Genomic DNA, 20,992 nt, shown 5'->3' with positions numbered 1-20,992 from the left:
ACTATCCATGTTCTTTCATAGCTCATTCATTCTCATGGCTGTGTAACTTGTTATACAAACAGATCACACATTATTTAGCCATTCTCCTATTGATAAACATTTGTGCTGTTTCCAATTATTTTGCTATTCCATCAGCACCACCTTAAATATCCCAGAGGGATTCTTCTGCACACTCTAAGAACCACTGGGCTTTTATAAATGAAATGAGCGTGATTAAAATTGAATAGTATTCAGCTGCAGACATTTGACTGAAGTATATCTACTTTTCTCCCCGCCTATTTGGATTGATTGCTGGATCACTATAAATTTTTAAAGAGTTGGGAATACTAGGTCACCTTACTTACCACCTGAGAAACCTGTATACAGGTCAAGAAGCAACAGTTAGAAGTGGACCTGGAATGACTGACTGGTTTAAAATTTGGAAAGGGATACATTAAGGCTGTATATTGTCACCTTATTTAACTGACATGCAGAGAACATCATGAGAAATGCTGGGCTGGCTGAAGCTCAAGCTGGAATCAAGATTGCCAGGAGAAATACCAATAACTTCAGATATGCAGATGACACCACCCTTATGGAAGAAAATGAAGAGGAATTAAAGAGCCTCTTGATGCAGGTGAAAATAGGCCTAAAATGCAACATTAAAACAACTTAGACCATGGCATCCAGTCCCATCACCTCATGGCAAATAAATGGGGAAACAATGGAAACAGTAACAGACTTGGGCTCCAAAATCACTGCGGACAGTGACTGCAGCCATGAAATTAAAAGACACTTGCTCCTTGGAAGAAAAGCTATGACAAACCTAGATAGCATATTAAGAAGCACAGACATCACCTTGCCAACAACGTCTGAATAGTTAAAGCTACGGTTTTTCCAGTAGTCATGTATGAATGTGAGAGTTGGAACATAAAGAAGGCTGAGTGCCAAAGAATTGATGCTTTGAACTATGGTGCTGGAGAAGACTCTTGAGAGTCCTGTGGACAGCAAGGAGATCAAACCAGTTAATCCTAAAGGAAATCAACCTAAATATTCATTGGGAAGGATTGATGCTGAAGCTGAAGCTCCAATAGTTTGGCTACCTGATGCGAAGAGCTGACTCACTGGAAAAGACCCTGATGTTGGCAAAGATTGAAGGCAGGAGGAGAAGGGGGTGACAGAGGATGAGCTGGTTGGATGGCATCACTGACTCAATGGACATGAGTTTGAGCAAACTCCGGGAGATAGTGAAGGACAGGGAAGCCTGGTGTGCTGCAGTCCATGGGCTTGCAAAGAGTTGGACACGACTGAGCAACTGAACAACAGCAACAATAAAACCATGATAACCACTGCCATTGAGTATGGTTTGCATCTACACTATAGCCTTAACCATTCTGTGTGATTTTTGGAACAAGCAATCAGAGAAAACACAATGAGTACATTTTACTGATTTTAGGTTGGAGAGCTTTGCAGAATAGGGAGATGGCAACACAGTGTGGGGGACATGATTGTGAAAAGGAAATGCTTACTTGAAAGCCCTGTCTCAGCCAGGTTGCAGGAGTGTCTCTAATGGATTTGAAACAACCCCAAGAAGGGCTTTGTCCAGTGCTGAAAAGCATTCAGAACAAAGAGACCCAGATTGATGGTTCCTCCCCCAGTCCTGCACACTGGCTCATTTCGGGAAACCCTTTGGCAGCTGCATGGGGTAGCGACATGGCCAGGATTCTTTGGCTCAAGCATGAAGAACACCAGGGGAAACTTAAGTATGAAGCAAGAGCTGGACTCTTTAACAGGGAGGTTGTTTGTGGCTTTATTACCGGAAAATGTGAGTAACCTTAATAAGGCCAAAGTGTGGAGACACAGCAATTACAAAATCAAGAAGGGGGTGGAGTGAGATACTGGGGACATAAAAGCATCAGCAGGTGCCCCTAATGGCACTGCTCTTCCAGAGCCAGACACACCAAAGATGAGGTGAGTCCACAGTTTGCTCCTATCCCTCACTTTTCTCTGGATTATTTCATCCTTCTTTGGATATATCTTTTACGTACATGACAGCCTGGGTACAGGAGAGGCCTACAGGAGAAATGCAAAAATACAATGAAGATAAATAAGGCAAATGGACTAAATTATACTTTGTTTGCTTTCTGATGCACAGCGTGCAAACAATATCTTTTATTCTCGCAAAGCTTCTCAGGGTTTATTCTGTCCTTGGCTCTGACTCCTAGTTATTTAGGGTGGATCTCACTCTTATCTGCCTGGGGGAATCTACTCATGTGTTTGGTTTTAGAGCCAGGAAGCACCAAAGGCTCAAACGATATTTATAATAAGAATTATCTTCCAAATAGTAGCATGTTTGTAGAGGATCCTCTATGTTCTATGTGCTGCATAAGGTTCTGGAGGAGATATTGGAAATGGATTAAAGCTTGGTCCTTGACTTCTAGGAATTATGAGTTTGGAGCAGTCCTTTCAGTCATTACCTCATTGTTTTCCAAATTTCATTCATTTGCATGTCAGCTTCAAGGTTCTTGCCATATTCCTGTGCTGCCCATACTACTATTCTTTTGTAACATTCTCTCTGGGGTGTCACTGGCAACTCAGTGGTAAAGAATCTGCCTGACAATGCAGGATTCGATCCCTAGGTTGGGAAGATCCTATGGAGGAGGGAATGGCAACCTCACTCCGGTATTCTTGCCTGGGAAATCCCAATGACAGAGGAGCCTGGCGGGCTACAGTCCATGGGGTCGCAGAGTCGGGCATGACTTGGTGACTGAGCACACACATAGTGAATAAAGGTTTACTTTGCAAAAATTCTCTGCTTTTCTGTGTCCATAAAAGGTAATGTTTTCAGATGATGCTGCTTTCCCATGAGGCGTGACTTTCTCTAAGAAATAGCTTTTTCCTTGAGATTATAAAGTTTTCATCTTTGTGGGGAAGCCAGTAGCTCCTGTGGTAAGCCTCCTGACGTATTTTTCCTTTTTGGTCATACCACATGGCCTGCGGGATCTTAGTTCCTCAACCAGGGATTGAACCTGGGTCCTTGGCAGTGCAAGCTTTGAGTCCTAACCACTGGACTGCCTGGGAGTTTTCCCTGGCATTTTGAATATGCCTATTAGCAGATTTTTAAAAAATGTATAATGAGAAAGACCAAAAGGGAAACATTTGAATGACACAACAAAACAGAAAAAAATTTTTTTCTGAAATGTTGAAGTAATGAAACCAGAAACTTAACCAAGCCATCTCTGAGTAGTTGCCATCTTCCAGGGAGATGGTCCATGGGTGGGGATGGCCTGTGCACTGATGCCCAAGTGCACAGTCAAGCTTTTACGGAGTCAGTTATCATCCACGTAACCTTCTGGAATTTGGGGGTTCGCTATACGACTTCCTGAAGTCAAATTACCAAAAAATAATAGAAACAACTACATCAGTGTTTTATATTTTAGGGAACCTCTTATGGAAAATTCCCCAAAGTAGAGAGAGTAGCATAATAATAACTCCCCCACTGCCCCATCTTCTAGATACCTGCATTTTATTTGTGGAATCCTCAAAGCCCAGCACCTCAGGGGTGCCCCCAAGGGAGGCTTCTCTTTGCTGAGGAGCTCATATATTGTTAACAATTTAGGGTTTCCGGAATCCTGCCATGCACTGAGGCCCGATTCCTCCCTAATCTTGCTTGCTCTTCTCTGAAGCTGCTGTAGAATTCCTGGCAGCACGGAACACACAGGAACCTCTGTGACTGGGAAGCTGCTGAAGCATGCATGTGGGTGGGTGAGGGGTCTCTAGGTCACGGGAGGGGTGTGTGTGTGTGTTGAAGCGGGGAGACTAGCGGTGCCCTCCTTTCTGTCTTCTCTGCAGCGCCCTGCCAGTGGTCGTTACCCTCCTGCTCTGCGGGCAGCTTCTCGTGGTGGAAATCAGCAGTGAGGCCACAGGTAGGTCTGCCTGTGGGCAAGGGCTGTACCTGGCCACACCGTTGCATCCCACCTTAGCCCTTCAGATCTGCATCCTCTCCGGGAAAATCCAACTGCTCCTTATCCTGATCTCTGGTCTTTCAGTATCGTAAAGAACACTGGGGAGCCAGCCAGCCAGCCAGCCAACAATCTCTCCTGGGCTTCTGTTTGGGGTGTGGGAGTTTGATACGTTGTTTCTTCTCTCCTGACTTTTCCAGTCTCTAGGGGCAGTTTCTGAAAATGAACCTTGTCTTTCTGTTTTCCTTTGCAGCCGACAGCTGCCCAAAGGCCCCCGAGATTGCCAACAGCCACGTGGAGTACTCAGTTCGCTATCAGTGTGACAAATATTACAAACTGCGTGCTGGAGATGGTGAGCCTGGGCGAATGCCTCCGGGTCCTCCTATCCCAACCCCGGACCGCCTTGACAGTCTCCACGACTGCCACAGTCACCTTGACCATCGTCTGTCCTGCCGCACTTTACTGGCGCCCCCAGCACTTGGCTTTTAGCATAGCGCTCCTCCCTTGCTCCTCTTCTCCAGCCCTCCCTGCTCCTACTTCTCTGACTCTGCTCTTTAAATACCTTCTCTCCTAGTGCCAGGTCCAGCTTTTGGCTCATTTTTTTTTTTCTTTTTGTTTCAGGGGTGTATACCTTTAACAATAAGCAATGGATAAACAAGGACATTGGACAGCAACTCCCTGAATGTGAAGGTAGGAAGTCAGAGGCCTGGGAAGCAGATTGAAAGTGGGTATTGAGGGGTTGGTGCACGGCAGGCATCTTGATCGAAACGTCCTCAAGGCACATCCTCCCTGTGAGGCTTCCTCTGGGCACACAGCAGCCAAGGACAGGGGTCGGGGGGACCACAGGTGGCCGGGCAGAGACGTGCACCGGCAGGTGATGCTTCCCCACAAAGTTCACTAGGGATGTGTTCATCTGGTCTCCTGGGCACTGACCGAATCCACTATTCACAGCGGATCAGGGGACCCTCTATGTACAGAGAGCCCACCTAGAGATCCCTGGGCCAAGGGCAAAGCAAGCTGCAGGAAGAACAGATCGAGGGAGGGTAGAACAAAACCGCAATCCATGGGAATGTGCTACAAGAGGCTACAAGAGGGTCAGAACTCCATCGTCACCAGGAAGAGCTGGTGCTATCTCCTTTGGGGATGGTGGGAGGTTGATGTGCAAACCAGCTTCTTCTGCTCTGCCTTTTCGAGTCTCCAGGGGCAGTTCCCCAATATGAACCTTCTCTTACTCTTTTCCTTTGCAGATGCCAGCTGCCCAGAGCCCCCCAAGATTGAAAATGGCTACGTGGAGCACTCGATTCGCTTCCAGTGCAAAACCTATTACAAACTGCGCTCTGCTGGAGATGGTAAGGCCTGGACGAATGCCTCCTGTCCCTCCACTTCCATGGGGGATGGAGCCAGGGTGACTGGTCAGAAAGGGCATGTGATTTCTGGAGCCAGGAGATTCAGGTTTTAATGAGGGTTTTGTCACTGGCAGCTGTGGCCTTTTGGGCAAATTAACTCTCCTCAGACTTGAGTTTTCTCCCTTGTTAAGTGGAGGTGATGCCACGTAGCCTACCCATCTCAGGGTAAGATCTATATAAAACAGAATGATGGTGATGGTGATGGTGATGATGGCAGGGAGCCCTCACCTCGTGAGCACTACACTCCTGCACTGTGCACAGTTTTCTCCACAGATTTGCTCATGAGGTCCTCACGACATCCCTCTGGAGATACTATTATTTATTTTTGCCAAGTTGCACAAGCTTGTGGGAACTTAACTTCCTGACCAGGGATGAAACCTGGGTCCCCTGAATTAGAAGCTCGGAGTCCTAACCACTGGACCACTAGGGACTTCCCAAGAGACAGGATTATTATTCTCATTTCACTGCTGAAGAAACTGAGGCACAGAGAGGTTGAGAAATTTGCCCAAGTTCAGGTAGCCTGTATGAGGGAAAGTCAGGATTTGAACCCTGATTCCAACCCTGTACTGTCTTGACACAATCGCCTCGGCCACTTAGACCACTACCCGTCCTGCTGGGCTTCAGTGGCCCCCAGCACTTGACTTCCAGCACAGAGCTCTTCTGTTCCTCCTCCTCCCTGGCCCTCCTTCTCCTATTTCTCTGATTCTGCTCTTTAATTGCCCTCTCTCCCAGGGCTAGGTCCAGTTACAACGTCCCTCTCAGCTTGTATTTTTTAATTTTGTTTCAGGAGTGTACACCTTTAACAGTAAGAAGCAGTGGATAAATAAGAACGTTGGACAGCAACTCCCTGAATGTGAGGCAGGTAGGAAGCCAGGGGCCTGGGAAGCAGACTGAAAGTGGGTACTGATGGGCTGGTGTACAGCAGGCATCTTGATCTGAACATCAAGGCACATCCTCCCTATGCGGCTTCCCCTGGGCACACACCAGCCAAGGACAGGGACCAGGGGGACCAGAGGTGGCTGGGCAGAGATGTGTGCAGGTAGGTGACGCCACCCCATGAAGTTCACTAAGGATGTGTTCATCTGGCCTCCGAGGCACTGACCTCGTCCACTGTCTACATTGTCCACAGAGGATCAGGGGACTCTACAGAGAGCCCACCTAGAGAGCCCTGGGCCAAGGGTAAAGCAAGCTGCAGAAGAACAGGTTGAGGGAGGGCAGAGCAAAACTGTAATCCGTGGGAATGTGCTACAAGAGGATGGAGAAGGATCAGGACTCTGTTGTCACCAAGAGGGGCTGAGCTCTCTCCTTTCCCTCCTGGAACAAGAGGATTTTGCCCATCCTCTTCTGCTACTTGGGCTGTGGAACTGCTAACCTGCCGGGTATCAACTCCAGTATTTATAAAATCTGTGTTCCGGTCAACATTGCTTCATGTCCCTATTTATTCAGAGAGAATGAAACTTGGTAGCTCCTTGTCCTTACACTGAATTTCAGGGGTCATGTACCTCTAGTTGTGATAAATCATTTAAATATATCTAGAGTTCATCAGCTGGGGTTTGAAAATTTCAGTGCTGTTTGTGAGTCAGAAAAGCAGGGAACAGAACTCTGCTTTAGTGATGTGAACATTAAAAAAAATTTTTTTTTTTTTAAATTGTTAACATTGGGGACGGGAGGAGCAGAAGGTAAGGGCAAAGCATGTAAATGTTTCTAGCCCTGGAGACATGAAGAGCGATAGTTTTGGACAGTGGCAAGAGGGCGTTTTTATGTTTCCTGGCCTGGGGGACGCTCACACCCTGCTCATATTAATGATCATCTTGCTCTCCTTGACAGTGTGCGGGAAGCCCAAGCACCCAGTGGACCAGGTGCAGAGGATCATCGGTGGCTCGTTGGATGCCAAAGGCAGCTTTCCCTGGCAGGCCAAGATGGTCTCTCACAATAACCTCATCTCGGGAGCCACGCTCATCAATGAACGATGGCTCCTCACCACAGCTAAAAATCTCTACCTGGGTCATACCAGTGACAAAAAAGCAAAGGACATTGCTCCTACTTTAAGACTCTATGTGGGAAAGAACCAGCCTGTAGAGGTGGAGAAGGTGGTTCTCCATCCTGACCGCTCCAAGGTAGACATCGGGCTCATCAAACTCAGACAGAAGGTACCCGTCAATGAAAAAGTAATGCCCATCTGCCTACCTTCGAAAGACTATGTGGCGGTGGGTCGTGTGGGTTATGTGTCTGGCTGGGGGCGAAATGCCAACTTCAACTTTACGGAGCATCTGAAGTACATCATGCTGCCTGTGGCTGACCAAGACAAGTGTGTGGAGCACTACGAGAACAGCACTGTGCCTGAAAATAAGACGGATAAGAGCCCTGTGGGGGTGCAGCCCATACTGAATAAGAACACCTTCTGCGTTGGCCTATCCAAGTACCAGGAGGACACCTGCTACGGTGATGCCGGCAGCGCCTTCGTCGTCCACGACCAGGAGGACGACACCTGGTACGCGGCTGGGATCCTGAGCTTTGACAAGAGCTGTGCCGTGGCTGAGTATGGTGTGTATGTGAAGGTGACCTCCATTCTGGACTGGGTTCGGAAAACCATCGCTGACAACTAAGGTGGGGCCGACTGGAAGCAGCTGCCTGAAAGGACGAGGGGAAAACTGGGCAGGAGTGGAGGGGACAAAAATGCAGCGTGAAGCTGATGGGTTCCAGCCCTGCATTGCTGTGTCAATAAAGAGCTTTTCTTTGACTCACTTCTGTTTCTTTAAAATAATTTATTTTCAGCGGTGCTGGGACTTTATGACTTCGCAGGATTTTTTCTAGTTTTGGCGAGTGGGGGCTACTCTCTAGCTGTGGTATGCAGCTGCTCATTGCTTCCCTTGCTGTGGAGCACGGGCTCTAGGGTCCGAGGGCTTCAGCAGTTGTGGCACGGGGGCTCAGCAGTTGCAGCTCCCAGGCTCTGGAGTGCAGGCTCAGTAGTTATCACGCACGGGCTTAGTTGCCTCATGGCATGTGGGATCTTCCTGGACCAGGGATCGCATCCACGTATCCTGCATCGGCAGGTGGACTCTTTACCACCGAGCCCCCAGGGAAGCCCTTCTGCACTGCTTTTAGCCTTGGGCTTTTTTTTTTTTTTTATTCTCTCATTGACAGTACAGCAGCAGCCAAGTGCTCTAGAGTTTACTGGGAGTGTGGCAGAAAACACCCTGGACCAACTAGAAATCCCTAAGGTGATACGAGCTGTCCCACTGGGGAACTCATGATCACCGAATGAGTACCTATTTGATGGCAGGCCTCAGAGAGGTCACGGTTATCCTTGTTTTATAGACAAGGAAATAAGAGTCAGAGAAGCGATTTGTTCAAGGTTACGCAGGTATCAAATAGAGAAGCTGAATCTTGAACCTTTGTTGTTGCTTAGTCGCTAAGTTGTATCCGACTCTTCTGAGACCCCCGTGGAGACCCCACCAGGCTCCTCTGTCCGTGGGATTTCCCAGGCAAGAATACTGGACTGGGCTGCTATTTCCTTCTCCAGGGGATCTTCAGCCCAGGGATAAAATCTGCATTTCCTACATTGACAAGCACTGATTTACCACTGAGCCACCAGGGAGACCCAAAGCTGAGTTCTGAACCTAAGTCTGTCTGAACACAAATCCTGAGCTCTTTTCACAGCATCCTCTGCTTGTTCCGAGTGGAGAAGAAAGAGAAGGCTGGTGAGGAAGACGCTGGCTCGAGCGGCACAGTGAGCGTTCTGACAGGTAGTACTCTGTGGCTTGTGCTCCAGCACACCAGCACTTCAGCTAACACGGTAAGGTGGTATAAAGGCAGGATTTACGGATTTGCTGGGTCCAAGTCACAGCTCAATGACAAACCTACCAAGGTCCTCGAGCTCCCTGCCCATTAGTCTCCTGGTCTCTCCCACAGGGGACTTAACCCAGACAGGCTCTGAAGTGCCTCAGTAGTAATGTTCTGGGGCTGGAGGAAGTCAGAATTCTCTTCCTTAGGAGGGGCTGCTTTTCTCATTTGAAAGAAAACAACCCTCAACCAGGACTCAAACCACAGCCATCTGAGTCTTTCATTTCACAAAGATAAAGGTCTTGCTATGAACGGTTTCCTAGAACAGAAGTTCTGGGACCCAGCCCATGAAGCTCTTCTTCTAACTGAAGAAGAAGAGTTCTAACTGAGCCACACTCCTTTATTCAGCACACTGGCCCTTCACCAGCATACAGTCTTGTCACACCAAAATGCGGCCTCCCCCGCTTATGGCTTAAAATGGCATTTGGTGTCACTACTTGCTCACCAGTGTTCTGTCCTTCCCTGTGATGTTGTCACAGGCACTCTCCAGATCCATCGATAATGAAAAACAGGTTGGAGCTCACAGGCCAAGAACAACTGAGACCTATATTCTAGAACCTGCACAAGAGACGATGGCCAGAAACTAAATAATAATACAAACATGTAAAATCATGCCTCTCAGCAAACAGTTATACCTCTTTCTTCTAATAATACCTTCAGCACTAAGTTTTTTGAAGAATAAACCATCCAAGTTTTTTTTTGAAGAAAAATCTGATTGTATTAGTGGCTTCTGCCTCTCTCTCAGGAGAAAAATAACACTTTCGGTATTTTCTCACTTTCCTTATCTCCTCCGCCTTCCTCCCCGGCAGCACCTCCTGCCCACCTGCCTCCCTCTCGGGTTTCAGTGACAGTGAACTCTGTGGAGCCCTCTCAACACGCACACTGTCTCCAGCCTCTGGGTTCTCTCCAGCCTTCCTCTCCCCGGTTCCCCCTATGCCCTCCCCCTTCTCCATGAGTACCTCCTACTCTCCTTTAAGGCTCAGAACTGTCTCTTCTACGAAGCTTTCTTTCCATCCAGGAGTCGTTTTGTTTTTGTGCAGTATCTGGCACAGAATGGGGGCATACAGTATGTAATTAATAAACACTTGTGGAAGGGAGAACTATGATGGGAACAAAAACATAAATCTGGACTTCAGAGAAACATCACCGAAAAGCCCTCAGGAGGAAAGACAATATGAGAATCTTATGCATGAAAGTGCTGAGTTTTTGCTGTTATCTGAGCACTTCTCACACCTCAAATGTTGTGTAATTTAGGCTATGAGGGACAGAAAATCCAACTAAAGTGACAGGTGGTAAAGACGTTTTATTCCTTCACAGAAATCTGAAGGGAGGAAGGTCTAGAGTCCACTTGAGAGCTTGATATCGTCATCAGGGACCCAGGCTCTTTTCATCATTCTTTGTAGCATGTTTATTTTTCATCCCAGGGCTGGTTGCCTCATGGTCCTAAGACGGCTGCTGTGGTTCCATGCATCACGATTACCAATGTAAGCAGGAAGTGGGGGCCAGGAGAAAACGGAGTGGTGCTGAAAGGATTTTGTTGTCTCATTCCTGGGGTGACTCTCTCCTTTATCAACGAAGGCCACCCAGATGCCCAGCAACCTTCCTTCTCTGCCACGTTGGTCACAGAAGACTTGGAAAGAAGGCGCTCGGCAAAGGGGGACAGTCGTGCAGTGACAGTGTTGCCCTGCATGAAGGCCAACAGCTGCCGAGCGGGTCATGTGCTGCATGGTGCGAGGCCTTCTGGTTCTGCACACATTCTTATTCTAGAAAGTCAGTGCCATTAGCGCCATGAGAAGAGGAGGGACGTGCCCAAGTGGTGAAGGTTGTGCCAGGGGGCCCTGGGAGAGCAAGAATTCTTCATAAAGTTATTAAAACGGGCAAGTCCTATATAGATGATACTTCTTTCTAGCAGTTCTGACATCTCTTTGCAGTCTTGAGTCCCTGAAGTACAGTTTTCTCCTCAGAAAGAGACGGAGCTCCAAGAGAGATTGGTTCCTACTGACTAAGGGTAGTTAATTTTTTTGTTTAGCTTAAATTGGGTGCTGGACAGTAAAGGTTCAAGTTCTCACCTCTGGGGCAATTTAATAACATAAAAGCTGATAAAATGAGCAAGCCAATATAGCTTTAAAATTCTGAGCCAAAAAGGCTTGAAGATAAAACAAACTTGGCCACTATCAGTAGAGAATGATTTATTCCAAGAGAACCTGGGATAGTAGGTGAGCATGAGATAAATACATGAGCAGAGGGAAGGCGAGGCTGAGGATAAAAGAAGGTGTGGGTATGCACACATAGGGTAGAAAACAAGTGTTTTTGCTCTTATGTGAACTGATTTTCTATTTTACTCAATGTATCAAATAAACATAGTTGAATCAAACTATCCTAGCCAAATTTAGAAGGATTCTGTATTATCTTAAAGAATAAAGAAAAGAACAATATACAGAGAAATTAAAATACCCACACTGGGGAAATTGACCATGGCTGGCTTGACCTCTCTGAGGTCTGCAGGGCGTAGACACTTGGGCATCCCCGAATGTCCCAGCACCAGTGTGGTCTTCTGCTTGGCGGCCGGTACTTTCTATTGAGGTCAAAACTCTTATTCTCTGGGATTCTGACCATGTTTCTGAAGGACCCCAGGAAAACCGCACAGCTGGAGTTAGGTACTGTTTCGAGATGGGCCTTTCTCTTCAACTCTGATGGCAGCGAAAGCACTAAATGTCTTGATAGAGGAGGTCGTATTTGGGAATATTCTTGGGATCAATAGGACTTTGCACAATAAGTTTCCCCCTCATTGCTCCTCGATAAATTACTTCAATCAAATCTATGAAGTCTTGTTTGGTTTTGAAACTTCCCACAAATTTAGTGTGATCTGGAGACCTAAATAGCATAGGAGAGAAATGACCTGGCTCAGAACTTTTCAAAGGTACTTGTAAGGCCTTCAGCATAAACAAAGTAAATAGCAGCTCTCTTACTTTCTTCTGGTCAGGGAGCCCTTAGACACAAAGCCTGACACTGATTTTCCATTTGTGATTACAGGGCCCACTTGATACATGACTAAAACCAGTGCTGTGGGCTGCTGGAAGAGCATGGAAGCCCTACCAGGTGAAACGCTTCTGCCTAAGAACCTATTTAATCACTTCTCAAGTCGTCATCAGGTAGCATTCCCGGGGCGTCAGTGTGGGCTTAGTTTGCTGTTGTCAAAGTTGGCCAGACACTGTGCAAAGTCCATTAACTGGTCTCTGGGCGGTAAGTGTTAATACAGTATTACTTTTTAAAAACTTTTCAAGGAAAAAAAATTACCTGTGAGGCCAGATGCTGCATTTTGGCATATATCCTTTCAATCTTGTGTGTGTGTGTATTTCTTTTTTCACAATCATGGGAATCATATCATGCAAATTATTTTGTAATGTGCTTTTTTCAACTAACATATATTTCTTTCAACATCATTAAACATGCATCTCCCATACCATATTAAATTAGTATCTAGCATCTTTCTATGGACATCAAGCTTCTAAGCATTTTGTTTTCTAAATAATGGTGGGATGAATGAATATTCGTGTGGCCAATTTTGGCCACTTTCACGACTATTTTCTTTCAGATAATTTCCTGGAAATAAATTCCTGGAAATAAAATTGCTGGGTTAAAATTTTTATACACTTCTAAGGTGGTAAGTAGTATCATAATTTACCCGCTGAAAAGATTCACCAAAGTAATATATATACCAGCTGTATTCTAGGAGAATAAACAGCTTTAAAATACTTAAGATAGATAATATTTAACACACTTTCAAATAGATAATGACAAAACAGGCCCACAGGTCTGGACAAATGGACAACATGATTTGTCCATAGTAAGAAATGATTACTATGGATACATTCAAAATACATATTAAGCATTGGGATGCTGACTAGGTGGGGGGGAGGGTATTCCAGATTTCATGTTATTTAGTCTTTTATTTTTAAGATTGATGTGGTCCATTTTAAAGTCATTATAGCATTTGTTACAATATTGTTTCTGTTTTATGTTTTGGCTTTCTGACCTCCAGGCATATGGGGTCTTAGCTCCCCAACCAGGGACTGCACCCGAACCCCCTGCTTTGAAAGGTGAAGTTTTAACCACTGCACCATCACGGAAGTCCCTGATCTTACTTATTTTTGACAAACTGTGAGAAAGAAGGACTTCAAAATTCTCTAACTGAAAGCAGACAGAACGCTTGGTAAGGGAAACGCATGTCTTAATTTGCTGAAGGATCACTTCTTTCACAGATGCAGCCAATGAGTATCAAGAGTTTAAGAACAATGGCCCATTTTGTTTGAAATAAAACTCCTGGGAAACTTTGACAAAAGCTGTTCTATATTTTCTGCAGTGATGGATGGTGAGTGCTTCACAAACTGTACTGCTGCTGCTGCTAAGTCACTTCAGTCGTGTCCGACTCTGTGCGACCTCATAGACGGCAGCCCACCAGGCTCCCCCGTCCCTGGGATTCTCCAGGCAAGAACACTGGAGTGGGTTGCCATTTCCTCCTCCAATGCATGAAAGGGAAAAGTGAAAGTGAAGTCGCTCAGTCATGTCCGACTCTTAGCAACCCCATGGACTGCAGCCCACCAGGCTCCTCTGTCCATGGGATTTTTCAGGCAAGAGTACTGGAGTGGGGTGCCATTGCCTTCTCTGCACAAACTGTACTAGTCTCTCAGATTTAAGTAGTAAGTTAACATTCACCACTCATACTGGAAACATTTTCATTTTGTACCAAAGTTCCACACACACACACACACACACAAATTAGAGACTTCATCAACTGAGAAACAGTACCAAAATAAGACACACAAAGCTCCCATCACATCCAAGTGGGTGAGCTACTGAAACTGCCTGGAGAAAAGAAACTTTGAAGATTATAGTAACTTCATGTCAATCTAACTTACCCATAATCCACTTTCATATGCTGCCCATTGAAGAAAAACACAGTAGATGGAATATAACTGATGTCAAAATAGTGTGTATAAACTGGGGTTTGGTCCACGTCTACTAGATAGATAGCAGCCATTTTACTTAAGTCGGAAGAGGTCTTAGAAAGCTGCAAGTGAAGAGAGAGATGTGGGTTACAATGTGAGGGCTGTTAACGTTTCTTCTGTGAACCTTTTCATTAGAAGAGTTTTCTGTGTGGAAAAAATTCCCAGACCAAGAATCTAGCCTGTTGGGAGTTCCACATTAAGAGTAATATTATTCAGAGTCTGAATCACTGTTGGTAGGGTAGTGAGAGGGCCCTGAGCAAACTGGGTGAATATATTTCTTCTTTTTTTCTTCTATTTTTGATTAAAATATGTGTTTATAAACTTTACATGGATTTATAAAACCCATACTTGCTTAAATAAAAAAGTAAACTCAGAAATATGTGCTACAGATAATGCAATTCCCCCAAATCTCCTTTCCAATCTCACCCATAAATGAGAATTATGACAAAGCAGCAGACCCTTACATGGCCCTTGCTGTGTGCTAAGTGTTCTAAGTGCTTTACACTTGTTGGCTCCTTTAAACCATACATTTCTAGGAGGTATGCACGGCTACAGGCACCATTTCACAGAAGAAAACTGAGCCACGAGGAGATAACGTGCCCCTGGTCACACAGCTGTAAGCAGTAAGGCTGGGATCTGAACTCGGACGGCCTGGCTTCAGAGTCTACACTCTCCGATATTCCACACCCCCACAGTTGAGGGTAAAATGCTCTGGCCCCTTTCCCACCAGGTTAATGCATCACACCCTCATTGTTAATCATAGTCATGGGGATTCTTACACTGGATCCACACTGTGGGTGGCAGCAAGAGAAAACGTGGGTGAGGTCTTAGTCCTCGGTAAGTCTCTCTCCACAATAAACAGAGACCAGGATAAGCTTACCCTGCCCTGTACTCCCCTCTCGACTCATCAGACTGTAAAGATGTGCTGTGAAATCATAGATTACCATCAGGCACACACTGGAGGCGGCACTCCAGAAAAGCATACTTGCAGGCAGAGAAAACAAAGTTCAGATCCCAGCTCTGCAACTTAGTGGTTCTGGGCCCGTGGAAGTCACCTGACCTCCCTGGCATGCATCTCCCCTCCCGGGAATAGGAATTATCCCACTGTGAGGAGCACTGAATAAGACAATGTTCATAGATTATAGTTCGTAACGTTTCTGGTCCTCCACTGCTTGTTGGTGAAACCGAGCTTCGGCAGCTGCTACTGGGGAAGGACAGCTAGGGCGGATTCCACATAATCACAGACTAGGCGGTTCGGCTCAGGCAGGCACATGATCAGCTCTTGGTGGAAGTGTGCTAACAATTGAACAGCTGTATCCCTAGGCCCTGCCTGCTCCCACTCATGCACTCTGCAGATGTTGGAGTAAGAACATATAAGTTTTTTAATAAAAATCTTAAAAAATTCACTTACTAAAAGACCTATACATAGAAAACTATAAAACACTGATGAAAGAAATCAAAGAGGACACAAAGAGATGGAGAAATATACTGTGTTCATGGACTGGAAGAATCGATATTGTCAAAATGGCTATTCTACCCAAAGCAACCTATAGATTCAATGCAATCCCTATCAAGCTACCAACGGTATTTTTCACAGAACTAGAACAAATAATTTCACAATTTGTATGGAAAAACAAAAAACCTCGAAGAGCCAAAGCAACCTTGAGAAAGAAGAATGGAACTGGAGGAATCAACCTGCCTGACTTCAGGCTCTACTACAAAGCCACAGTCATCAAGACAGTATGGTACTGGCACAAAGACAGAAATATAGACCAATGGAACAGAATAGAAAGCCCAGAAATAAATCCACGCATCTGTGGACAACTTATCTTCGACAAAGGAGGCAAGAATATACAATGGAGAAAAGACCACCTCTTTAACAAGAGGTGCTGGGAAAACTGGTCAACCACTTGTAAAAGAATGAAACTAGAACACTTTCTAACACCATACACAAAAATAAACTCAAAATGGATTAAAGATCTAAATGTAAGACCAGAAACTATAAAACTCCTAGAGGAGAATATAGGCAAAACACTCTCTGACATAAATCACAGCAGGATCCTCTATGACCCACCTCCCAGAATATTGGAAATAAAAGCAAAAATAAACAAATGGGACCTAATTAAACTTAAAAGCTTTTGCACAACAAAGGAAACTATAAACAAGGTGAAAAGACAGCCCTCAGATTGGGAGAAAATAATAGCAAACGAAGCAACAGACAAAGGATTAATCTCAAAAATATACAAGCAACTCCTGCAGCTCAATTCCAGAAAAATAAATGACCCAATCAAAAAATGGAGCAAAGAACTAAACAGACATTTCTCCAAAGAAGACATACAGATGGCTAACAAACACATGAAAAGATGCTCAACATCACTCATTATCAGAGAAATGCAAATCAAAACCACAATGAGGTACCATTACACGCCAGTCAGGATGGCTGCTATCCAAAAGTCTACAAGCAATAAATGCTGGAGAGGGTGTGGAGAAAAGGAAACCCTCTTACACTGTTGGTGGGAATGCAAACTAGTACAGCCGCTATGGAGAACAGTGTGGAGATTTCTTAAAAAACTGGAATTAGAACTGCCATATGACCCAGCAATCCCACTGCTGGGCATACACACCGAGGAAACCAGATCTGAAAGAGACACGTGCACCCCAATGTTCATCGCAGCACTGTTTATAATACCCAGGACATGGAAGCAACCTAGATGCCCATCAGCAGATGAATGGATAAGGAAGCTGTGGGACATATACACCATGGAATATTACTCAGCCATTAAAAAGAATTCATTTGAATCAGTTCTAATGAGATGGATGAAACTGGAGCCCATTATTCAGAGTGAAGTAAGCCAGAAAGATAAAGACCAATACAGCATACTAATGCATATATATGGAATTTAGAAAGATGGTAACGATAACCCTATATGCAAACCAGAAAAAGAGACACAGATGTACAGAACAGAATTTTGGACTCTGTGGGAGAAGGCGAGGGTGGGATGTTTCGAGAGAACAGCATCGAAACATGTATATTATCTATGGTGAAACAGATCACCAGCCCAGGCTGGATGCATGAGACAAGGGCTCGGGCCTGGTGCACTGGGAAGACCCAGAGGAATCGGGTGGAGAGGGAGGTGGGAGCAGGGATCGAGATGGGGAATACATGTAAATCCATGGCTGATTCATGTCAATGTATGACAAAACCCACTACAATATTGTAAAGTAATTAGCCTCCAACTAATAAAAATAAATGAAGGAAAAAAAAAACAAACATTTACTTACTATGTCGTCTAGTTGCAGACAGACTGGATCGTCGTCTCTCCCAAACCTGAGAACCAGCACCTTCTCTGCAGTACTTTTTATTGCTTGGTCTACTGCCTTTTTGCTACTCAGTTTGGGTAACAGGAAGCTCATGTTGAAATAATCCAGATTATCAATCTTCAATGTTGGTCCTGAAAGTTGCAATGTTTAAAGACAGATTAAGTACATGAGTCCTAATTCTAAAACACTGTTCATTTTTGGAGTAGGTAACATATATATTTTTCCCTCCTAGATGAAAAAAAGTTTCATACAACATAGTAACAAAAACATAAAAGGAATACACTAAATGCACAAACTGGTGGCAAGTAAGTCCACCAGTTATAAAGAAACAACACCGAGAGGTATACTGTAATAAAATTTCCCTCTCTCTCCCCTCAGAGGGCTTGGTTGCCAGTGCCCTGGTAAGTAGTTACCAGACAACAACTTTCATTAGTTTCTCAGGTATCTTTCAGAGTTTGTTATGCATTCACAAGAAAATATAAAGATGCTTTTTTCCCCTTGTCACTCAAAAGACAGTGTATTCTATCAGTCGGTTCCAGTGGGAAAGAGATGACATCTTCAAATCTGGTAACTTGAAGGCTTTCATTGAGGCAGGGCATAGGAAATAACAAGGTGGAGTGAAGAACCCTCAGCTAGGAGGACCAGGACAGGGTGCTGTTCTCACCCCCAGGCCTGAAGGAGCCCAGGAGGGAGTCATTAGCAGAACTGTGTGGCCGACATTGATGGGTGGAGAGGGCCGCTGTAAAGGGGGTCAGCCTGCAGTGAGGGGATACAGCCACTCTCCTCCCGCCCTCTGATGCTAACACTAATGCTCCCACTGGCTGACTCCAGCTGGAACAAAGAGGCCAGGGGAGCCACAGAGGCGAACAAACCTCCTTGACCCAGAGCAGTCTAGAGAGGAAGAGTGGATCTGGAGGGGTAAATGACAGACATCCAGCACACATACTTTACCCACTCTTCTGCACTTTACCTCACATGTGAATATCTTCTCATTGCTCTAGGCAGAAAACTCACACATTTCTTGTTACACTGCCATACTACTTCATGCATGTTCCATCCCTTTTGTACAGTTTTTTATTGACAGACATTTATATTATCATGAGTTATAGTTTAAAGATTCTTGGTGTATGTCTTATTGAGTGTACTTCATTACAGGCAAAGAGATGAACTAAGAGGGTGTAAAAACCACACACACACACACACACAAAACAAATAGCAAAATACTGAGATAGAAGGGGCTTGTCATTTTCAGGCTCACAGTTACATTTTTAGCTACAAAAACAAGGACCAGAATCCATGCCATCAAATTTCTAGTCTAGTATTCCTTTTACTACAATGGAAGTGAAAGTGAAAGTTGCTCAGTTGTGTCAGACTCTTTACGACCCATGGACTGTACAGTCCATGGAATTCTGCAGGCCAGAATACTGGAGTGGGTAGCCTTTCCCTTCTCCAGGGGATCTTCCCAACCCAGGGATCAAACCCAGGTCTCCCACATGGCTGGCGATTCTTTACCAGCTGAGCCACCAGAGAAGCCCAACTTATTTACTACAATGTCCTATTTTTATGATCCAGAAACTCTTTGATCAAGCTCTATTTTTGATCCACAAGAGACTCCATTGAGATACTTAATATTTTGAATTCAGTCCTAGGGGACTGAATGCTATGAAAAGGGACAATTTCATTCTCTCTTTTTCAGTGACAAGTCACATTTCAAGATAAAATTCATGTAGGAAAGGAGATTGTTCCAGTAATAGGTCATACTTTAAATAGGAAAGAAGACTGCCAAAAGGGACTGTCGTCAAATAGGAGTGGCAGAACAAATTACTGATGCTTTAAAGCGAAAGTCAAAGAGAAGATGGGTTTGTCCCACCACTAGAATTCAAACAACCAGCAACTTCTGTATTGTTAAAAGAGGAGGAACCAGTCAACAGGAAGTGGGGAGGTAAGCATGTGAGAGAGTGGGACTAGATAAATGCTGGAAAGAGGAGAGGGAAATTTCTCTTTAGGCATGGAGAAAGACCAGGCCTAAGAAAATGTCCACAGCAAAGGATACCAATAGAGAATTGACAAAAGAAGAGGTAAAAATGTACAGATATATTTGGAAAGTTAAGCTTTATCTGTAAGCAAAAGAAAGCAAATTAAAAGATATATCTTTAAAAGTCATTCATTTGACAAAGATTAAAAGATAACAGCAAGAGAGTGAGTGAACTGGCAAGCATTCAATACCTGATGGAATGTAGAGAAACAAAGCTTTTCTAGAAAAGAAATCTGAAATACTCTTTAACCAACAATTCCACTTCTGAGAAGTCCTAGTAAATAAATAGACATGTGCACAAAGATTTGTGTACCATTTATAAGGGTGAAAAACTGGAAACAACCTAAACAGTAATCAGTAGTGGACAGAAGGAATAAATGACAGTATAGCCCACTGATGTACTAGCACAGTATCAGTATATACTGGGTTAGAGATGAATAATTGAAAAATCCTCACGATAAAGAAAAAAATTTTTATAAAATAGTAGTATATAAACTGTGCTCCCACTTTTGTACAAAACCTAACTCTAATGTATATATAAATATTCACATAGAAAAATAAATAAAAATGAAAATGCCAGGGCTTCCCTGATATAGCTCAGTTGGTAAAGACTCCGTCTGCAATGCAGGAGACCCCAGTTCGATTCCTGGGTTGGGAAGATCCGCTGGCGAAGGGATAAGCTACCCATTCCAGTATTCTTGGGCTTCCCTGGTGGCTCAGCTGATAAAGAATCCGTCTGCAGTGCAGGAGACCTGGGTTCCATCCCTCGGTTGGCAAGATCCCCTGGAGAAGGGAAAGGCTACCCACTCCAGTATTCTGGCCCGGAGAATTCCATGGACTGTATAGTCCATGGGGTGGCAGAGTCGGACACGACTGAGTGACTTTCACTTTCAACTCCGTCAGAGGTTACCTCTGCGTATGAACAGACGAGTGACTTTTACTTACACTGTGGGCGCGCGTCTTTATTTCCCCCAAATATCCAACATATATATTTTTAATGATGCCTGTGGCTGGGCTACTTTTGGCCCACAGCTGCTGGGGAAAACGATACTTACTTTAATTGTACACGTCACCTCCTTCTCTTCCACTTCAGGGTTGTGGACAACCCCAACCCTTTCTCGAAGAAGCCGACTCAGACGGCTTTTTTTCCCTGCCCCAACCGCCGCGGCCACCCCAATTCAAAGTAACCTGGAGCCGTTGCCTAGCAACCCTCTGCCGACCACCAGAGCGGACGGAAACTGAAAAAGAAAACGCCCAGGCGCAGTGATGAACTCGCGTTCCGCTCTCAATAACCCAATCAGCAGAAGAGGTTATCCTAGTCACCGCCCACCTAACCTGCTCTGACCGGAAGCCCTAGGGTCACTCCCGCCCTTATTAAACCTGACAGGTCTCTTTACTTCTCCCTCCCACGCCCCACCTAGAGGCGGGGCCTTGCCT

General features: G+C 44.9%; 2 protein-coding genes across 2 annotated transcripts; one reads left to right on the top strand and one right to left on the bottom strand.

Annotated features, from left to right (window-relative positions):
* The first annotated feature begins 1,800 nt into the window (after positions 1 to 1,800).
* On the top strand, positions 1,801 to 8,091 carry LOC133054152 (haptoglobin). The gene is made up of 7 exons (XM_061138863.1): positions 1,801 to 1,950; positions 3,832 to 3,905; positions 4,195 to 4,293; positions 4,563 to 4,631; positions 5,189 to 5,290; positions 6,135 to 6,209; positions 7,175 to 8,091. The coding sequence occupies exons 1-7, from the start codon at positions 1,946 to 1,948 to the stop codon at positions 7,951 to 7,953; spliced, it is 1,203 nt and encodes a 400-aa protein (XP_060994846.1). The 5' UTR covers positions 1,801 to 1,945; the 3' UTR covers positions 7,954 to 8,091.
* A 2,364-nt stretch (positions 8,092 to 10,455) lies between these two features.
* Positions 10,456 to 20,824, bottom strand: TXNL4B (thioredoxin like 4B). The gene is made up of 4 exons (XM_061138869.1): positions 20,611 to 20,824; positions 17,482 to 17,651; positions 14,110 to 14,261; positions 10,456 to 12,064 (listed from the first exon to the last, which is right to left on the bottom strand). The coding sequence occupies exons 2-4, from the start codon at positions 17,611 to 17,613 to the stop codon at positions 11,899 to 11,901; spliced, it is 450 nt and encodes a 149-aa protein (XP_060994852.1). The 5' UTR covers positions 17,614 to 17,651; positions 20,611 to 20,824; the 3' UTR covers positions 10,456 to 11,898.
* Positions 20,825 to 20,992: the final 168 nt, after the last annotated feature.

This window comes from Dama dama, chromosome 4, assembly GCF_033118175.1.
Source record: "Dama dama isolate Ldn47 chromosome 4, ASM3311817v1, whole genome shotgun sequence".
In the NCBI taxonomy this organism is placed as follows: domain Eukaryota; kingdom Metazoa; phylum Chordata; class Mammalia; order Artiodactyla; family Cervidae; genus Dama; species Dama dama.
Note: the sequence above shows the minus strand (reverse complement) of the source record. Positions and strands in the feature narration are given on the sequence as shown.

Excerpts from the sequence above, each read along its gene's own strand:
- TXNL4B (XM_061138869.1), bottom strand. The coding sequence starts at position 17,613 with ATGAGCTTCCTGTTACCCAAACTGAGTAGCAAAAAGGCAGTAGACCAA. Across the intron at positions 14,262-17,481 it reads GTCTGCAACTAGACGACATA|CTTTCTAAGACCTCTTCCGA; the intron begins GTAAGTAAATGT and ends CTTCACTTGCAG. Across the intron at positions 12,065-14,109 it reads CATATGAAAGTGGATTATGG|GTCTCCAGATCACACTAAAT; the intron begins GTAAGTTAGATT and ends TATGCTATTTAG.
- LOC133054152 (XM_061138863.1), top strand. Across the intron at positions 4,632-5,188 it reads GCAACTCCCTGAATGTGAAG|ATGCCAGCTGCCCAGAGCCC; the intron begins GTAGGAAGTCAG and ends TTTCCTTTGCAG. Across the intron at positions 6,210-7,174 it reads ACTCCCTGAATGTGAGGCAG|TGTGCGGGAAGCCCAAGCAC; the intron begins GTAGGAAGCCAG and ends TCTCCTTGACAG.